This window comes from Falco biarmicus, chromosome 4, assembly GCF_023638135.1.
Source record: "Falco biarmicus isolate bFalBia1 chromosome 4, bFalBia1.pri, whole genome shotgun sequence".
Taxonomy (NCBI): domain Eukaryota; kingdom Metazoa; phylum Chordata; class Aves; order Falconiformes; family Falconidae; genus Falco; species Falco biarmicus.
The window spans coordinates 44,805,452-44,819,139 of record NC_079291.1 but is presented as its reverse complement, the minus strand read 5'-3'; the positions used below and the strand labels follow the sequence as shown (position 1 = coordinate 44,819,139).

General features: G+C 34.6%; 1 protein-coding gene across 1 annotated transcript in view; it reads left to right on the top strand.

The window, feature by feature from the left end:
• Nucleotides 1–13,688, top strand: part of ODAD2 (outer dynein arm docking complex subunit 2) — an 87,256-nt gene that overhangs the window by 41,080 nt on the left and 32,488 nt on the right. The window contains exon 17 of the mRNA XM_056336482.1: nucleotides 5,513–5,627. Coding sequence (XP_056192457.1) covers nucleotides 5,513–5,627 — 115 coding nt within the window. The remainder of the gene's footprint in view (nucleotides 1–5,512; nucleotides 5,628–13,688) is intronic.

Sequence of the window (13,688 nt, the reverse complement as noted above, 5' to 3'; positions counted from 1 at the left end):
ATGTGCCAAGATTGTCTTCTAGAAAGAAGGAAAAGCAAAGCCACTTGTAGCTTCAAGGTAGTAGAAGTAGTGACGAAAGCTTCCCACTGAAGCTTGATACTTAGCTGTTTCTGCTCTTCCTGGTTCACCTGCCTGGATCCCTATTACATTCCTTATTTCTTAATCACTTACTCCTCCAAATGGCTTGACAGGTTCTAGGAGACCAGTTCTTTTCTACTAATAGCTTTTCTTCTGACAAATTTGGCTGGCAGGTCTTGAGGCTTGTTTTCTTTGTCATCTGGTACAGACAAGCACTGTTTAAAGAGTTACTTGGTTAGTTTGGCACTACAGAAACTTGAAAAACTATGATGATTTTTCTGGATTCTGCTATCGTTGACTTTCATATATACTGGACACCCAGAAAAAACCAAGAAAATTGAAAGGGAGTGTCAAGCCCTCATAAGGACTGAGAATTTTCAGATATATTCTCACATTTCATTAGCTGCATGTGTGTTTAACAAAGTGTGGCTTAGAGACTAAATATTCAGTTGAGCAGTCTTCTATTTTGAATGTGGTTATACTTGCAGCAGGTATGTGGAAACCATACAGGCTGAGAAAGATTCAAGAATATGTAATGAAGAGGATGGAATTAATATAAGGAAAAAATATTATTATGTATTATAAAAAAGAGTGTGTTCTGCTGCAGTGCAGTAAACATCTGAGGGAAATATTGTATGTTTATCATACGTTCTATTGAGGAAGCCTGCACTGACAGAGACTAGTAGATCAGCATAGGTAAATCTACAGTTTCTATATGTCTTTTATATATTTTATCTCTTCTGTGTTTCCTAGTTGACACTTCACCTTCTACAACTACTGAGCAGAAGGTACAAGTGTTACTTTCCTGCACTGAACCTTTACTTGAAGGCAACTTCAAGCAATTAAGTGATTCTTATTGACTCTATTGAGCTATGTAAAATAAAGAACCACAGCCAGCTTCTCCCACAGCAAAAAAATAGTTGACTTATCTTAAAAAAAAGCACAACTATGTGACAGAACGTCTTTACTATTATGTGGACAGCATGATGCTGTTCTACATATTCAGTCTGCCACATGGCCACTGACAAGAGATGCTGCTCCATATCTTTTATGTATATTCGTCTTTTTCAGGAACTTTTTTCAAGTTACTCTTTTTCTCTTACTGAAAAACAGAGGACTAGTGCTTATTCTTTTAACTGCCACTAGATTTTCATTTGCCCTTTCCATTTGAAAACCCATACACTTCATCTCTAACATTCAGACTGAGGGTTTAGAATCTTATAAACTAAAATGTACAATTATTTTAGCCAAACAGATGGAGTTTGAGTCATTGGTACATAATATTATTTATCAAAGCAGTCCACAGAAACTAGTGAAGGTTTTAAGAAACATGCTAAATTGTGGTTTCAAAAAAGACAAGATTACATTCTGCCAGAATTAAACTCTGTAATCTTACCAGTGAGCACAACACAGAGTCAGTATAACTTTGTTTATTTACATTTGTATTTGTGGTCTAAATTGGCAGGCAATTAAACTAGAGTTCTCAAAAGTTCTGGCAAATAACACTGTAGCAGAGAAAGATGATAGATATGACAAACAGATGTCTAGGCTGTGTGTGTGTGTGTGTAAGAAATTCATGTCAAAGTTTCTACTGGAAATGTTCAATATCAAGTTTGAATTTGAAAGAGAAGTACTATTTCAGATTAACAGCTTTGCTAGTTTCAGATACATGTAAAAAAGCAGACCATATTTCTAGACCTGCAACCCATGTCTTGCACAGACATCTCATGATGTTCAGTGACGTCATGATATGAAGGTTCTTAAATAACATGAGAAGTCTTTATTATAACAACTGTTGACTGTAAACAGCCACAGAATTCATTCAAAAAAATTATCACCTTAAAATTATCTGCACTGGTCAAATAGCAAATACCAATTCACTGCAACCTAGACATTCCAGTAACTTCTGAATGGGTTTAATTTCATTAAAATTATTTGTCCTTAAGACATGTTCTATAGACACCATACATCAGCTGTTCTGTGGATGAAACCAGGAAGATGTTTTGCTCATACACATTGCAGTTGCCTTTTTGTAGGAGTGATGTCGGCTTCATACCCCTTCATCTCTGCTCTAATCATGACTGGCCTGCACAGGATGGGAACACCTCTTAACTCCAGCTATTTCTTTTGGTTGTTTTGGGGAACAGAATAATCTAAACCTTGTTCTAAATTGTATGAGTGATCAAATAAGAACAGTTGACAACAACGCACAGGGCTTTGATCAGGAGAGGTGGCCACTGGCCATCTTGGTCCAGGTCTGTTGTGAGATGCCTCTGCTGTATTAAGGTATAGAGCCACAGTGGTTCAGAATCAAGGCTTTTGCTTCTGAACTCTGCATATTTACATATTGTTATGGACTTACAGTGAAGCACCAGATGGCAATTACCTATAATAAAGTTTACATTTCTATTTTGAGTGACTTTTATGCCTGTTAAGATTTTGATTATTAATAATGTTCTGTACATTACACATATGCAGTTCAGCTATTCTTTAAAAGCAGTTAAATATTTGAGCTTTTAAATGTTAAATATTAAGATCTTTTATATAAACTAGATAGCATATTATTTCAGCTTTTATGAGATTCCCTTCAGCTTTCAAAGAAAATACTCTGTATCTTTATTAAAATACCTGTCCTTTAACAGTCCCATGAGTGGTTGCTTAATCCAGATTTAACTGTAGTTTAATTTTATCATCATAATGTCAACAAGTTACTATAAAATATATCGTTGAAGTGACTGTAACCACAGAGTGACTAATGTGCTAACTATGGATGAATACAGAATTGAAAGCTAACCAAAAAAAATATTAACGTATATTTCCTTGTATTTACTGTGGTAACTAGCTGTATTACAGCATCCTGCTAATAATGTTATAAATTTGGGGAAGAAAATTAGATACAGAAGCAAATCAGAATATTGTTTAGCATTATGCCATCAGAGATGAAATTTTCAAGATTACAGGTCTATTTTCCCATCTCATTCTCTGTTTATTTGTAAAGAAATCTAAGTGTGTATTTTTGTCCACTTTAAAAAGGCATTTTCACATAGTAAGGAAACTAATGTCTAAGCACTTTATAGAGGAAACATTTTTCAGGGCCATATATTTTAGTGTTCACTTTGTTTTTATAGCAGATATGCTCATTTAACACCCATTGTCTTCATCTGTTATATTGTGCAGTGAAACCATGGAAAGATAAAAAATTGAACTCTTTAGCAATGCTTTCTTAATTGGCAAATATATGTTCTTGGTAAGATGAAAATAAAAGGGTTTGTGCCTGTATGGTAATTACACAATAATTCCTCTAGTATGAGAATATAAGAGCATCCTTTCTGTATGTAGAGTTCTTTTCATTTGAGTTAATCTAGTGTAACTGAGAGAAAGCAGTAATCAGCGATGAACAATGTAATTTGGAGATTGGTTTATTTAGTCCATGCTGGTTTTTAGTTTGATTTTGTCCACGTTGAATAGGTGGAGGACTATTGCTTTCAGATATTCTGAGGTGTTCTGTTGAGTCTAAGACAACGGTCTTTCTTGTCTTCAAGCAAAAGGCAAAAGTCTCCTTTAGAAAATGAACTATAGAGTGAGGGTAGCTTACCTTGAAAAGCTGAAGAGAAGGCAAGAAAACTGAAAAGAAAATGAAAGTAAACTTCAAATTGAGAAGAAGGCTCTCAAAAAAATAGAAAGGAAAAATAAATCAGCCTAGAGGTTGGGGTTTTTTAAGTGTGGTGTAAAAATCTGAGCTCAGTGTTTGGCTTCTATCTCTTGGTTTTTATATACTGGTTGGAGATGGGTCATTTGTATGTAGCGCCTCTTGGGAGGAAGTACCTTGTGTTGGTAAACGGTCAGTACTCCGCTTGACTGGAAGAAAGATTCATGGATTCTTTTTTAATTAATTCCAATACAGGAAAAAATTCCTTGTGCTTTCTGACAGGAAAGTAATGTTAAAATTGCTTAAAAGTGTTCAGGGTTTGGAGGGTTTTAAAAGCTTGTTTTGAAGCTTTTACTTAAGTCATCCTTACTATGTGAATATATATCTGTAATTGTGTAGTTTGTGATCATGCTGTTTTATTTTGTTGTGTTAGAACTTCTGAACTTGTCCTTTGATGATTTTCTTGGAGTTGAATTGTAGTTGAGTATGTAAAATAAGCTGTATTAAAACTAGCAATTCTTTAAAATCTTGGTGCCTTAACCATAGCTTTGTGCAAAAAGTATTATTTTGAAAAACATAGTTGTTTAACCAGTTTGCATAAAAACGTTATGAATAAGATCCTTGGTTATTTTAGACAGAGTTAATGTACTTTATTATTTTTTCTGCTTCAAATGATAGGATTACATACAAAGCTGATTTTATAATTAGTTTAAACATTTCCTGGCAAACCTACATATAGTGAACACAAATTAGGTGTTTTATCTGATGTTTTTAAGCCCAATCTGTATTTAAATTTATCTTGTAGACTCATTTTATACAATTGAAACTTTACTTTTGAGATTACACAGTTAGACAAGGTGTACTTACTTTTGTTTATCTTCAGCTCATTTGCTTGGGATTTAACATATCTTTTTGAAAATAGGCATGTTTGTAAAGGCTGTTAAGTTTTGTTTGACCTTCCTTTCCATTTAAGGTATTCACTGGACCCTAATGTGAAGTTATGATCCCCAAGCCAGATTGATTTTTAAACATAACACAGATTGTGTAGAGATGATTCTGATGATAATTCATTTCCAGCTAGTCATGAAGATACTTTGATTATGGTGTGTTTAAGTAATTGTAACATAGTGTTCAGTGTTAGTCTTGTTGGTAAGGAACACGTGGGAAACAAGTTACACATTATTCGTTCCCAACAAAGGATGCACTGTGGTGTGACCATTTTAATTTCTAATGCTAGATTAGAAACATAGTATTTTAAAATATGTCATAGAGTAAGGTAAATACATTAACCATAGACTGAATAAAAGGTTAAGTACATAGTTTGGGCATAAATATTTGTTTTGGAAAGTATTTGTTACTATATGAAAGAAGCCAGTATGCTTGAATTCAGATTTTACTTTGCATGCAGATCGTTAAAAAGTCACATGCTTGTTTTCACATTTATATGAGTTCTGGTTATAATGTAGTTTACCTTACTTTATCTTCTATAAGAATTTTGATGATAGTGCTGAGAAAAAGGTAAATGACATTAATGAGATTTAGTTAGAAAACATACTCTGTCTTTACATCATTTGTTCACACCCATCTCCTATAGTACGCAGTTTACTGAATAAATTGATGGAGATTAGCTGACAATAAACCACAAGCACTTACATAAAGCAAAACAGTATGTTAAAGAAAATCATACCAATATTTCTTAAAGCAGTGCTCCAAACAAACTGATATAATTTAAAATTGTCTACTCCATAATTAATTATCTCTTTTATTGGTCTGTGTCTGCAATAGGATAATTGACCGTCTAGATGGAGTTCGTTTATTATGGTCACTGTTGAAAAATCCTAATCCAGATGTTCAAGCAAGTGCAGCTTGGGCTATTTGTCCTTGCATTGAAAATGCTAAGGTAAGAAAGAATTTAAAGTAAATATTTTTGTTATATATATATATCATATATAATTTTTGTATTTGTGTGATTTCCAGAAATACTTTGCCATTTGCTACTTACACTCACTTAATTTCATTCAGTTAACTGCTAAAACCATGTTGTATTCACTTTTCAAAAGTGAATAGTCCTTCATCTAGCACTCATTATAGCATTCTGTTTTGCCTTTACAGTGCTTACTGTATTTGGAAAATATATTTTAATAACCTATCGGGTCTTGGACTTACTGTTCTCAAACAAAGCATGCTGAAAATCTGACACTGCTGAAAACAGAAAGCTTCTACTCACAGACTATGAATAGCACAGGTAGTTGTAGTTGTTCTCCGCTATGAGGTACTTCAGCTATGTTCTCAAGAGACCATCATTTGGTTTCAAAGCATTTCAGACTCAGTGCCAATGTAATCCTTAGATTTTCTACTCAGACTGCCAACAACAAGTGCCAGTTGTGAATAGTGGTTGTTGTGCAGGTCAGTTGTGCACAGAAGACTGAGCTATTCATTTATTTCATGTCAGTTTCCAAATAGCGATAAAATGGTGAGTATAAGCTATAAGTCATTTTCAGTGAATTCTTACCTGTGGTGGAATAAATGGGAAAGGTTTTGTTTCTCATTGGAAGTTTCCTAGAAATTTATCCTTTATCCTTGTACAGCAATATCTTCCCTTTCTAATATACCTCCACATTTAATACTTCTGCATCTTCTCTTTACTGTACCACAAATAGATATATCTCTACATATAATACGAGATCATGACTGTAAAAAACGGAAGTTCCTTCAAAGTGCTAGATATCCTTAGCATCCTTTGCAGGCAATGTTTCCTGTTTGAAAATGAGCACTGTATGGTTGCTATTCGTTTATATGGATGGATAGATGTAGATACAGATATATGGATGAAAGTATTGTGAGAATATTTGGTCTTGATTTTTGTAACTTAAGTATTTTCAGTTTCTTTGCAATGATTTCTGCAATGGCAGCTTGCTTGCTATTTTTCAGACATGCTGCTTATTATCTTGCCATCTTTTTTTTTTTTTCTTTTTTTAATGTACACTCTAGTATAATAAAGTTTTTTGTTAGGTGGTGGTGAAGTGTGTGCATGTCTCCTCTGTCAAGATATGACTATACCTGCCTCTCTCTTGAACAATATTGCTGTAGCTGAATATTAAAATATTACTTTATCTCAGTGCTGAGGGAATAATTATTATGTGTAAGACTGCAACCTGTATTGCCAGAATAGAACTTCACATTATTAGACCTTCCACTAAAAGCAGTTCTTCAGAAACTAAGGGGCTAGAGGACAGCTACTGAAATTATAGACTACATGGATTTTTTTCTTGTTTTCTTCCCTGGGTATTTGATGAGCATAAGCTATGTACATCCTTAGTTTAGCTATCCTCCTTTCATCTACCTTGGCTGCCTGCCCAAATGCTAATCTGTGACCCCAGAAAGAGTTCTTTGTGTGAGACTGAGGCAAAGTGGCACACTGAAACAAACCTACCAATAATACCCTTTCCTCTGACACTGAATGGAAAGAATTATGTATAAAGCAGCGATTATAGCCACACTGTGAAAGTGCAGTAACTATTTCTATCTAAACAAAATTTTGGCTTTTTTATTCAAAGTTAGTAGTATTCAACAATTCGATCTTCCAAGAAGCAGTTTGGTTTATGCAGTGCTTGATTCAAAAGCAGTAGTAAGTATATGACTTTAAAAGGATTATGTATGTGCATTCTGGCTTTTCCAAGCCTGTACTTGGGACTGCAAACTATGTTTCAAATAGCTGTAAGCTTGGAATCTGGATTTGTTTTCTTTTTGTGTTCTTTTGTGGAAACTGTAGTGGCTCTCTTCTGCAGTGTGGAGGTTCATAGATGAAATAGAACTTGTTAATATTATCAGAAACAATTTTTTTATAACAATGTAGTGCAGCATCCATTTTTCTGCACAGACATTTCTGTACATCCAACTTAAAGTTTATTTTCTATTATATTTTTAAAATCTTAGAAGCTAATCTATCATACTGATAGGGCTTTCCATGCACTTACTCTCACCGTCATCTGTTTAAGATTGGAAAGTCTACCACTTCTGTTTTACCATTGGGGTATAAGAGTCACAAAAGGTCAGGACTTGAATTCTCCAAAAGTTTAGTGTCAGCCAGTTTTGAGCTTTTAGGTTAACTAGTTTGCCTGCTGTTCAACAGGAAGTTAATTGCAAAGGGAGCAGAATCCCAAGTTCATGTAACCCAAGATTATATATGTCAAAGGTTACATTACAGTAGCTGGTTCAGAGTACTTCCCATAGAATAGAATTGTGTCAGTATGTTATAGCTAAGTAATATTGTTTATTACAGCAGTATGATATATAGGTAAGTGATATTTGGTCTATGACAGATTTAAGACTTTTTAAATAGAGGATATACTACGCCAGTATTAGTACTAAATATTTTTAGCCTTAAGAATTTCTTGTAGAGTGAAGATCTTACGGGTAGGCTGGCAGTGGTATAATTTGGGTGGTAGAACTCTCCCAAGAAAATTTGCACAGCACCTGTGAGTGCTACTTGTGAGTCTTAGACAAATATCTCATGATTTTGTATAAATTAGTTCATACATTTCTTTAAAATATAAGACTTAAAGAGACAAGAATGTAATTTATTCAAAGGAATTATGTTAATAAAACCAGATTCTTATTAATTAGTTCCTTACTTCCAAAAGAAAAAGTTACTACTGCAGGCACATTGGTAATGACAGAGTGTAAGTGCACTGTCCAAAAACCACAAATGATTATGAAAAATGGCTCAGAAAAGTCTGCTCAACTCTGTTGATGTTGGAACGACTATATTTGGTTATGATGCTTCTTTGAAAAACAGTATTTTTGGTGTTCTCCGAATGTATTATCAGCCCCAAACAGAAAAAATTAGAGAAATTCTACAAAGATGTTATTTGGGCTATTATAAAATTCAGCCAAAGGTATTGTGCCAGTAAAAGCAACACTGCCAGCTTGAGTTTGTACAAAAATACCTGTTTCCTCACAGAGCAACATTTAAATAGAATGTCTTGAAATAAAATTAAAAAAAAAAAAAAAAAGAAAAAAAGTTGCAGCGGTTATTTTCCATCCTTATATTTGGTAGAGTTTTGGGTGCAAACATTAAAATAGGAATGGTAATGTCAGGTATTGTCTTTTCCTTTGTCCTTTGCCTGTGCTTGTGTATCAGCTTTGAACTTTCAAATTTTCAGTTTTAGCCTTCGTTACAGCTACAGCTGTAAAGGCTTTCTTAAAGAACTTCAGGAAGCCACCTACCTATAAAGTCTGTCAAAATAATGTAAGTAAACAGTATAAAACTGGTTATTTGAGAAAAGAGAGAAAGTTATTCTGTTTTCTTAAAATGTACTTGTAAAATGACATCTCAACTTCTCTGATAAAGCATGATCTTTTTACCCCCTCCAAGTTACTGCACCCTTTTCAGCTCTGCAGTGGAATTTCATGGGTGTGATGAAGGACAATCAGCCATCTAAAGCTGTCTGTATATTTCCTGCATACTGGGGAAGAGAATGTCCATGCTGACACAAAAAAACCCCAAAATTAAAACTAAACCAAGTTTAAGAGGGAAGGGTCATGAAGTGGGTATGTGTGAAGGTCAAGTAGTCTTCACTTACACAAAAGTATTATATACTGTGGAAGTGAATTCTACTGGAGCCAGCAGTCTGGAGTTAACCTGTGGGTGGAAAATATGCTGCTGATGACCCATGCTATTTAGGATTCTTACACAGATTTTGCTTGTTATGGAAATTTTAATGTAACCATGTGTATAAAACCACAGAAAACATTTCTTTACTAAAAGTAACAAAGAAATGTAATTGAACTTGAAAATTCTTCTGATATTTAACAAATAGTAAAATAACTTGCTGTTTTAAATGAATTAAGATGCTTTGTTTACACATTTTACTAATTTAAAGCTTTAGTTTATAAAGCTCAGTCATGCCCCATAATGCACACTGTTGTTCATTTGTGTTATATTTTAAAAATTTTACTTAAGTAGTAACTATATTTTTGCTTACGTACCATTCTTTGGTTAAGCCTATAATGTCAAAATTCCCTACTTGAGTATGTACAGCATTTTCCAGTTTCTTTGTTTTCCATGCTATGCTTCTTGCAATTCTATACAGAAATCTTGGCAGTTCAAACGTAGTGCTCTTATGGCTCTCTTTCCATTTTCCTATTTGTTTTCTCTAGACATTATCATTTTTAGCATCAATCATACCTACTTCTCTATATTTGATCTCATTTTTATGCAGTTTTTAATCCCTGATATCTGAATTTTGACTTTCCAAATTTTTAAGTGTTTGTTGTGAACTGAACTTCAAAAGAATACTGTAAGAGAGAGAAAAAGGAATTTTTGGCTTGCCTCTCAGGAATTCCAGAGCACCAGGGTACTTGGAGATTTAGGAAGTCTGGGAAGCCCGACCTGGCTTGGTGAATCAATAGCTGGCTGCCATGTTTGCCAGGGTACAGGCAGAACCAGCCTATCCAATGATTCTTGACACAGGCTGCCTAGAAGTTTAGTGAATAACCTTTCAGGAGTTGTTTGGGCCTCCTGTAGACATGTTACCCTGAAGATCTGAATGAACTGACATAAATTGCCCTGAGGTCCTTTAACGCTGACAAATCCAGTAGGGTCCTGTTCCTGTAAAACACATAACCTGAAAGCTGAGAAGCAAAGGGAAACTAAGAGTGTAACTCCTGTCTCCCTCACTGGGGAGCCTCAGGTCCTAAGTTCCATGCAAAGCAGCTGCCTGAGAGCTTGGAGACCGTAAGAAGCCAAAAAGCTTAGGAGCTCCTGGAGACCTGGCTTTCCAGCTGTTTGGCAGCCCATCAGGCAAGGAGTCAGGGATTCTATGAAAACCAGAAGCCAAGCAACCTGGCAGGCTACTCACCAGCCATCTGGCTGACAAGAGTAAAGATGAAGAGGCACGTTGGTAATGTAGCCTGCCTTTCTGCCTGGTTTCTGTCAAAACTTTTCAAGAAGTAGTTGTGTTCTTATGGAAGGTTTTGGTTCCGTTCCATTAGCATTTTCTGATAGAATACGGTTCCACTGGAAAATATTTGACCAGCTTTCCTTGTAACTTAGTTTATAATAGCTACACATGCTAGTCAACAGCTTGTCATGTAGCTTTTAAATTAGGCTTGCTGATTAGATTTTTTAAATCTATAAAAAGTTTAAACCCCACCTTCCTCACAGCTTTTCTTTTTCATCTCTTCTTTGTTTTTCCTTCTTGTCCATCTCACTTTTTTCCTGTCTTTACCCTCTCACTTGCCACATGGGACCTCCATAGATTTTAAGGCAAGAAAAGAGTATGGAAATCATTGTGTCTCATTTGCTGCATAACATGAATCAGAAAATTTCAAGCAATCATTTTATCTAGCACAGAAGCTTTTGACAGAACTATAACAGATTTTATACTTCATACTTGTTCTGATTCTCAGTTGTCTGCAATGGTAAGTGGTACAATGTGATATGATTGCCTTCTGGTATACCACTCTAATTTATGGAACCAAGCCAGAGTTGTAAAGATGCAAACAATAATTGTTATAACAGTTTATTAGTTTCTGTTCTCACTGCATTGATTGTTTACCTAGACTGTCCTCAGAATATTCCAATATTGCTGTCTTGCATCTCTACAGTATTAAACTACATATTAGTGATGACTATCTCATAAACATTAATAATTATAAAAAGTTTGCCTAGACACTTACTTGGATTCAATTCCATCCAAACCCAATGGAAACAATGTTTACTTTTCCCAGTTATTCTATGTTATCTGTTTCTCACACTTCTGTTATAAAAATGCTTTTCAAAATAATCTAAAGCAAATCATGATGTTTTCTTTGACTGTGGCCTCAAAGGACTCTGATGATAGTAGTTTTGCTGCTTTGAAAAATATGAGGATTTTGGCATTTACTCAGGACTGAACATCAGTGAGAGTGGTGAGGAGGGGGAGGAAGAGTAGGTGTAGTCCGCCAGACTGAAAAAATAAGAACACTAGACAAAAGGACTACTAGAAGCTGCATGAGTGACTATGTAGACTTCCCCCCCAACACACACACAGTCTTTTAGAGAACATGCATTGCATGCTTTTTTGGTCTTTACGTTTGACTAATGGACTTTGCTTTTGTTTCTTGAAACTATCAATAGCAAGATGCTTGCCAAGTGTTTAACTGTGCATTGATCAATCCCTGAAGAGCCAGGAGTAATAAATTCTGCTCTTCCAGGCTACAGAGTAGCATTGGAGCCATGTTAAAGCTACTCTGCTTTGCTGCTGTGGCTTTAGCTGCTTCAGTGAGGTAAAGAGGACAGGAAAATCCATGCTGATTGTCTGCTGTTTTTTTCCTAGTGCATTACATCTTCCCAACACAGAAGAAAAGTTGTGAGATGTAGTGAAGTAGTCTCATCTGAACAGGATGTTTCTTTGTCTGTTCTGCTACAATGGAAGCCTCCACAGCTGTATAGACAGGAATAAAATTAGCCTTTATATATATAAAGTATTTTGAGTAATATTACCTCTGAGTTCTTTAATAAGAAAAGTGAATAGAAACTTCATTATATAAACTGTGTGTTTTCCCTTTTCACTGAACGGCTATAATACAGAAATTTATCTGTTGCATTTCTTTATATTGAATTCTGAATTGGGTTGTGCATTATGATAAGTTATTTGGTTGGCAATAGGAGATGGAAATGGACAGCTTCCTTCATTAAAGAAAAGGTAAAGATGACTCTTGATAACTAAAGTTTATTTGCACAGCCATACCATCACTTTCTTGGGCAAAAGCAATTCAATTTGACAAATTAGCTTTGACACCTTAAGCTTTTAATGATGTTCTAAGAGTGAAATACTACTTGTTTTCAGTGGACAAACTTTTATTTTTCAAGTGGGGTATTTTATAGTTAAACACAGTGTGGTTTTGTAATAGGGTGTTTAGCTTTAAATCTTTCAAATAAAGAACACAGTATTCACTTTGGAAGAAATAAGAAAGGAGTTTAGTTACAAAAGAATTCAGTAGTTCTTTTAAAAGAACTGTATGTCTCAGCTTAAGGCTGATGAACTTTATTTACTTAATGAAAATAACCCCAAAAACCCATATAATATGATGACAAGAGAACTCAAAAATCCCAAATGTTCTCTTTGTATAAATACAGCAAAGATCAAGTGATTTTTCCAAATCTATCTTTCTGCAAATATTGTAATGTGCTCTGCTCCTAATTAAAAAAAGAAAAAGTGTAAAGCTGGTTTATTTCACAGTATTTCTGCTCTTGGCAGAACCCAATGTAGAAGTGAAAAGGGAAAGTTAACTAGATTTTCTTAACAGTCATGCAGTTCAACAAGATAAAAATATATGAAGAGTAGCAGGTTGAGGCTTTTATTAGCACAGCAGGTAACTTTGCTGGCTTCAGCATCTATGCCAGATAGTTAGGGGTTTTAACTGCTTGAGATTGCAAACTCTTCTCTTTGAATCTAATTTTTAAGTAGTATTAATCATACTTTCTGAGGATGAAAACTGCTGCCCGCTAGTTAGAAGATGTGGTCTTGTGAAGTCATGAAAAATCCTGTTGTCTCTTCCTGTCTGCTTCAGCCACTTAAAATGTAGTCTAACAATCCATATTTTTTCGTAGCTTTTACCTCAGGTTAAATATTACATTAAAAGGTATAAGAATGATGAAGACTTAAAATCAAGATATTTCCTGATAATACAGTAAAATGCTCTTTCCCCCCCCCTCCCCCTCCCCCAATTTTTTCTTAACATTTTTATTGCTTCTTTAAATGTCTTTGCATTTAACCTCTCGTTTTGTTCAGCTGAGGAAATATTATTGTTAAAACAGAAGCATCCAACCTATCATTAACACATATACTCAGATGTATACAATAAAATTACATTTATCAGCAATTTTACCAATATTTTTATCTATATAAAGACTGTTTCTTAGGCTTTATTTTTACCATTCCTTTTTTTTTTCCTGCCTAAGTTGACCTGAGTA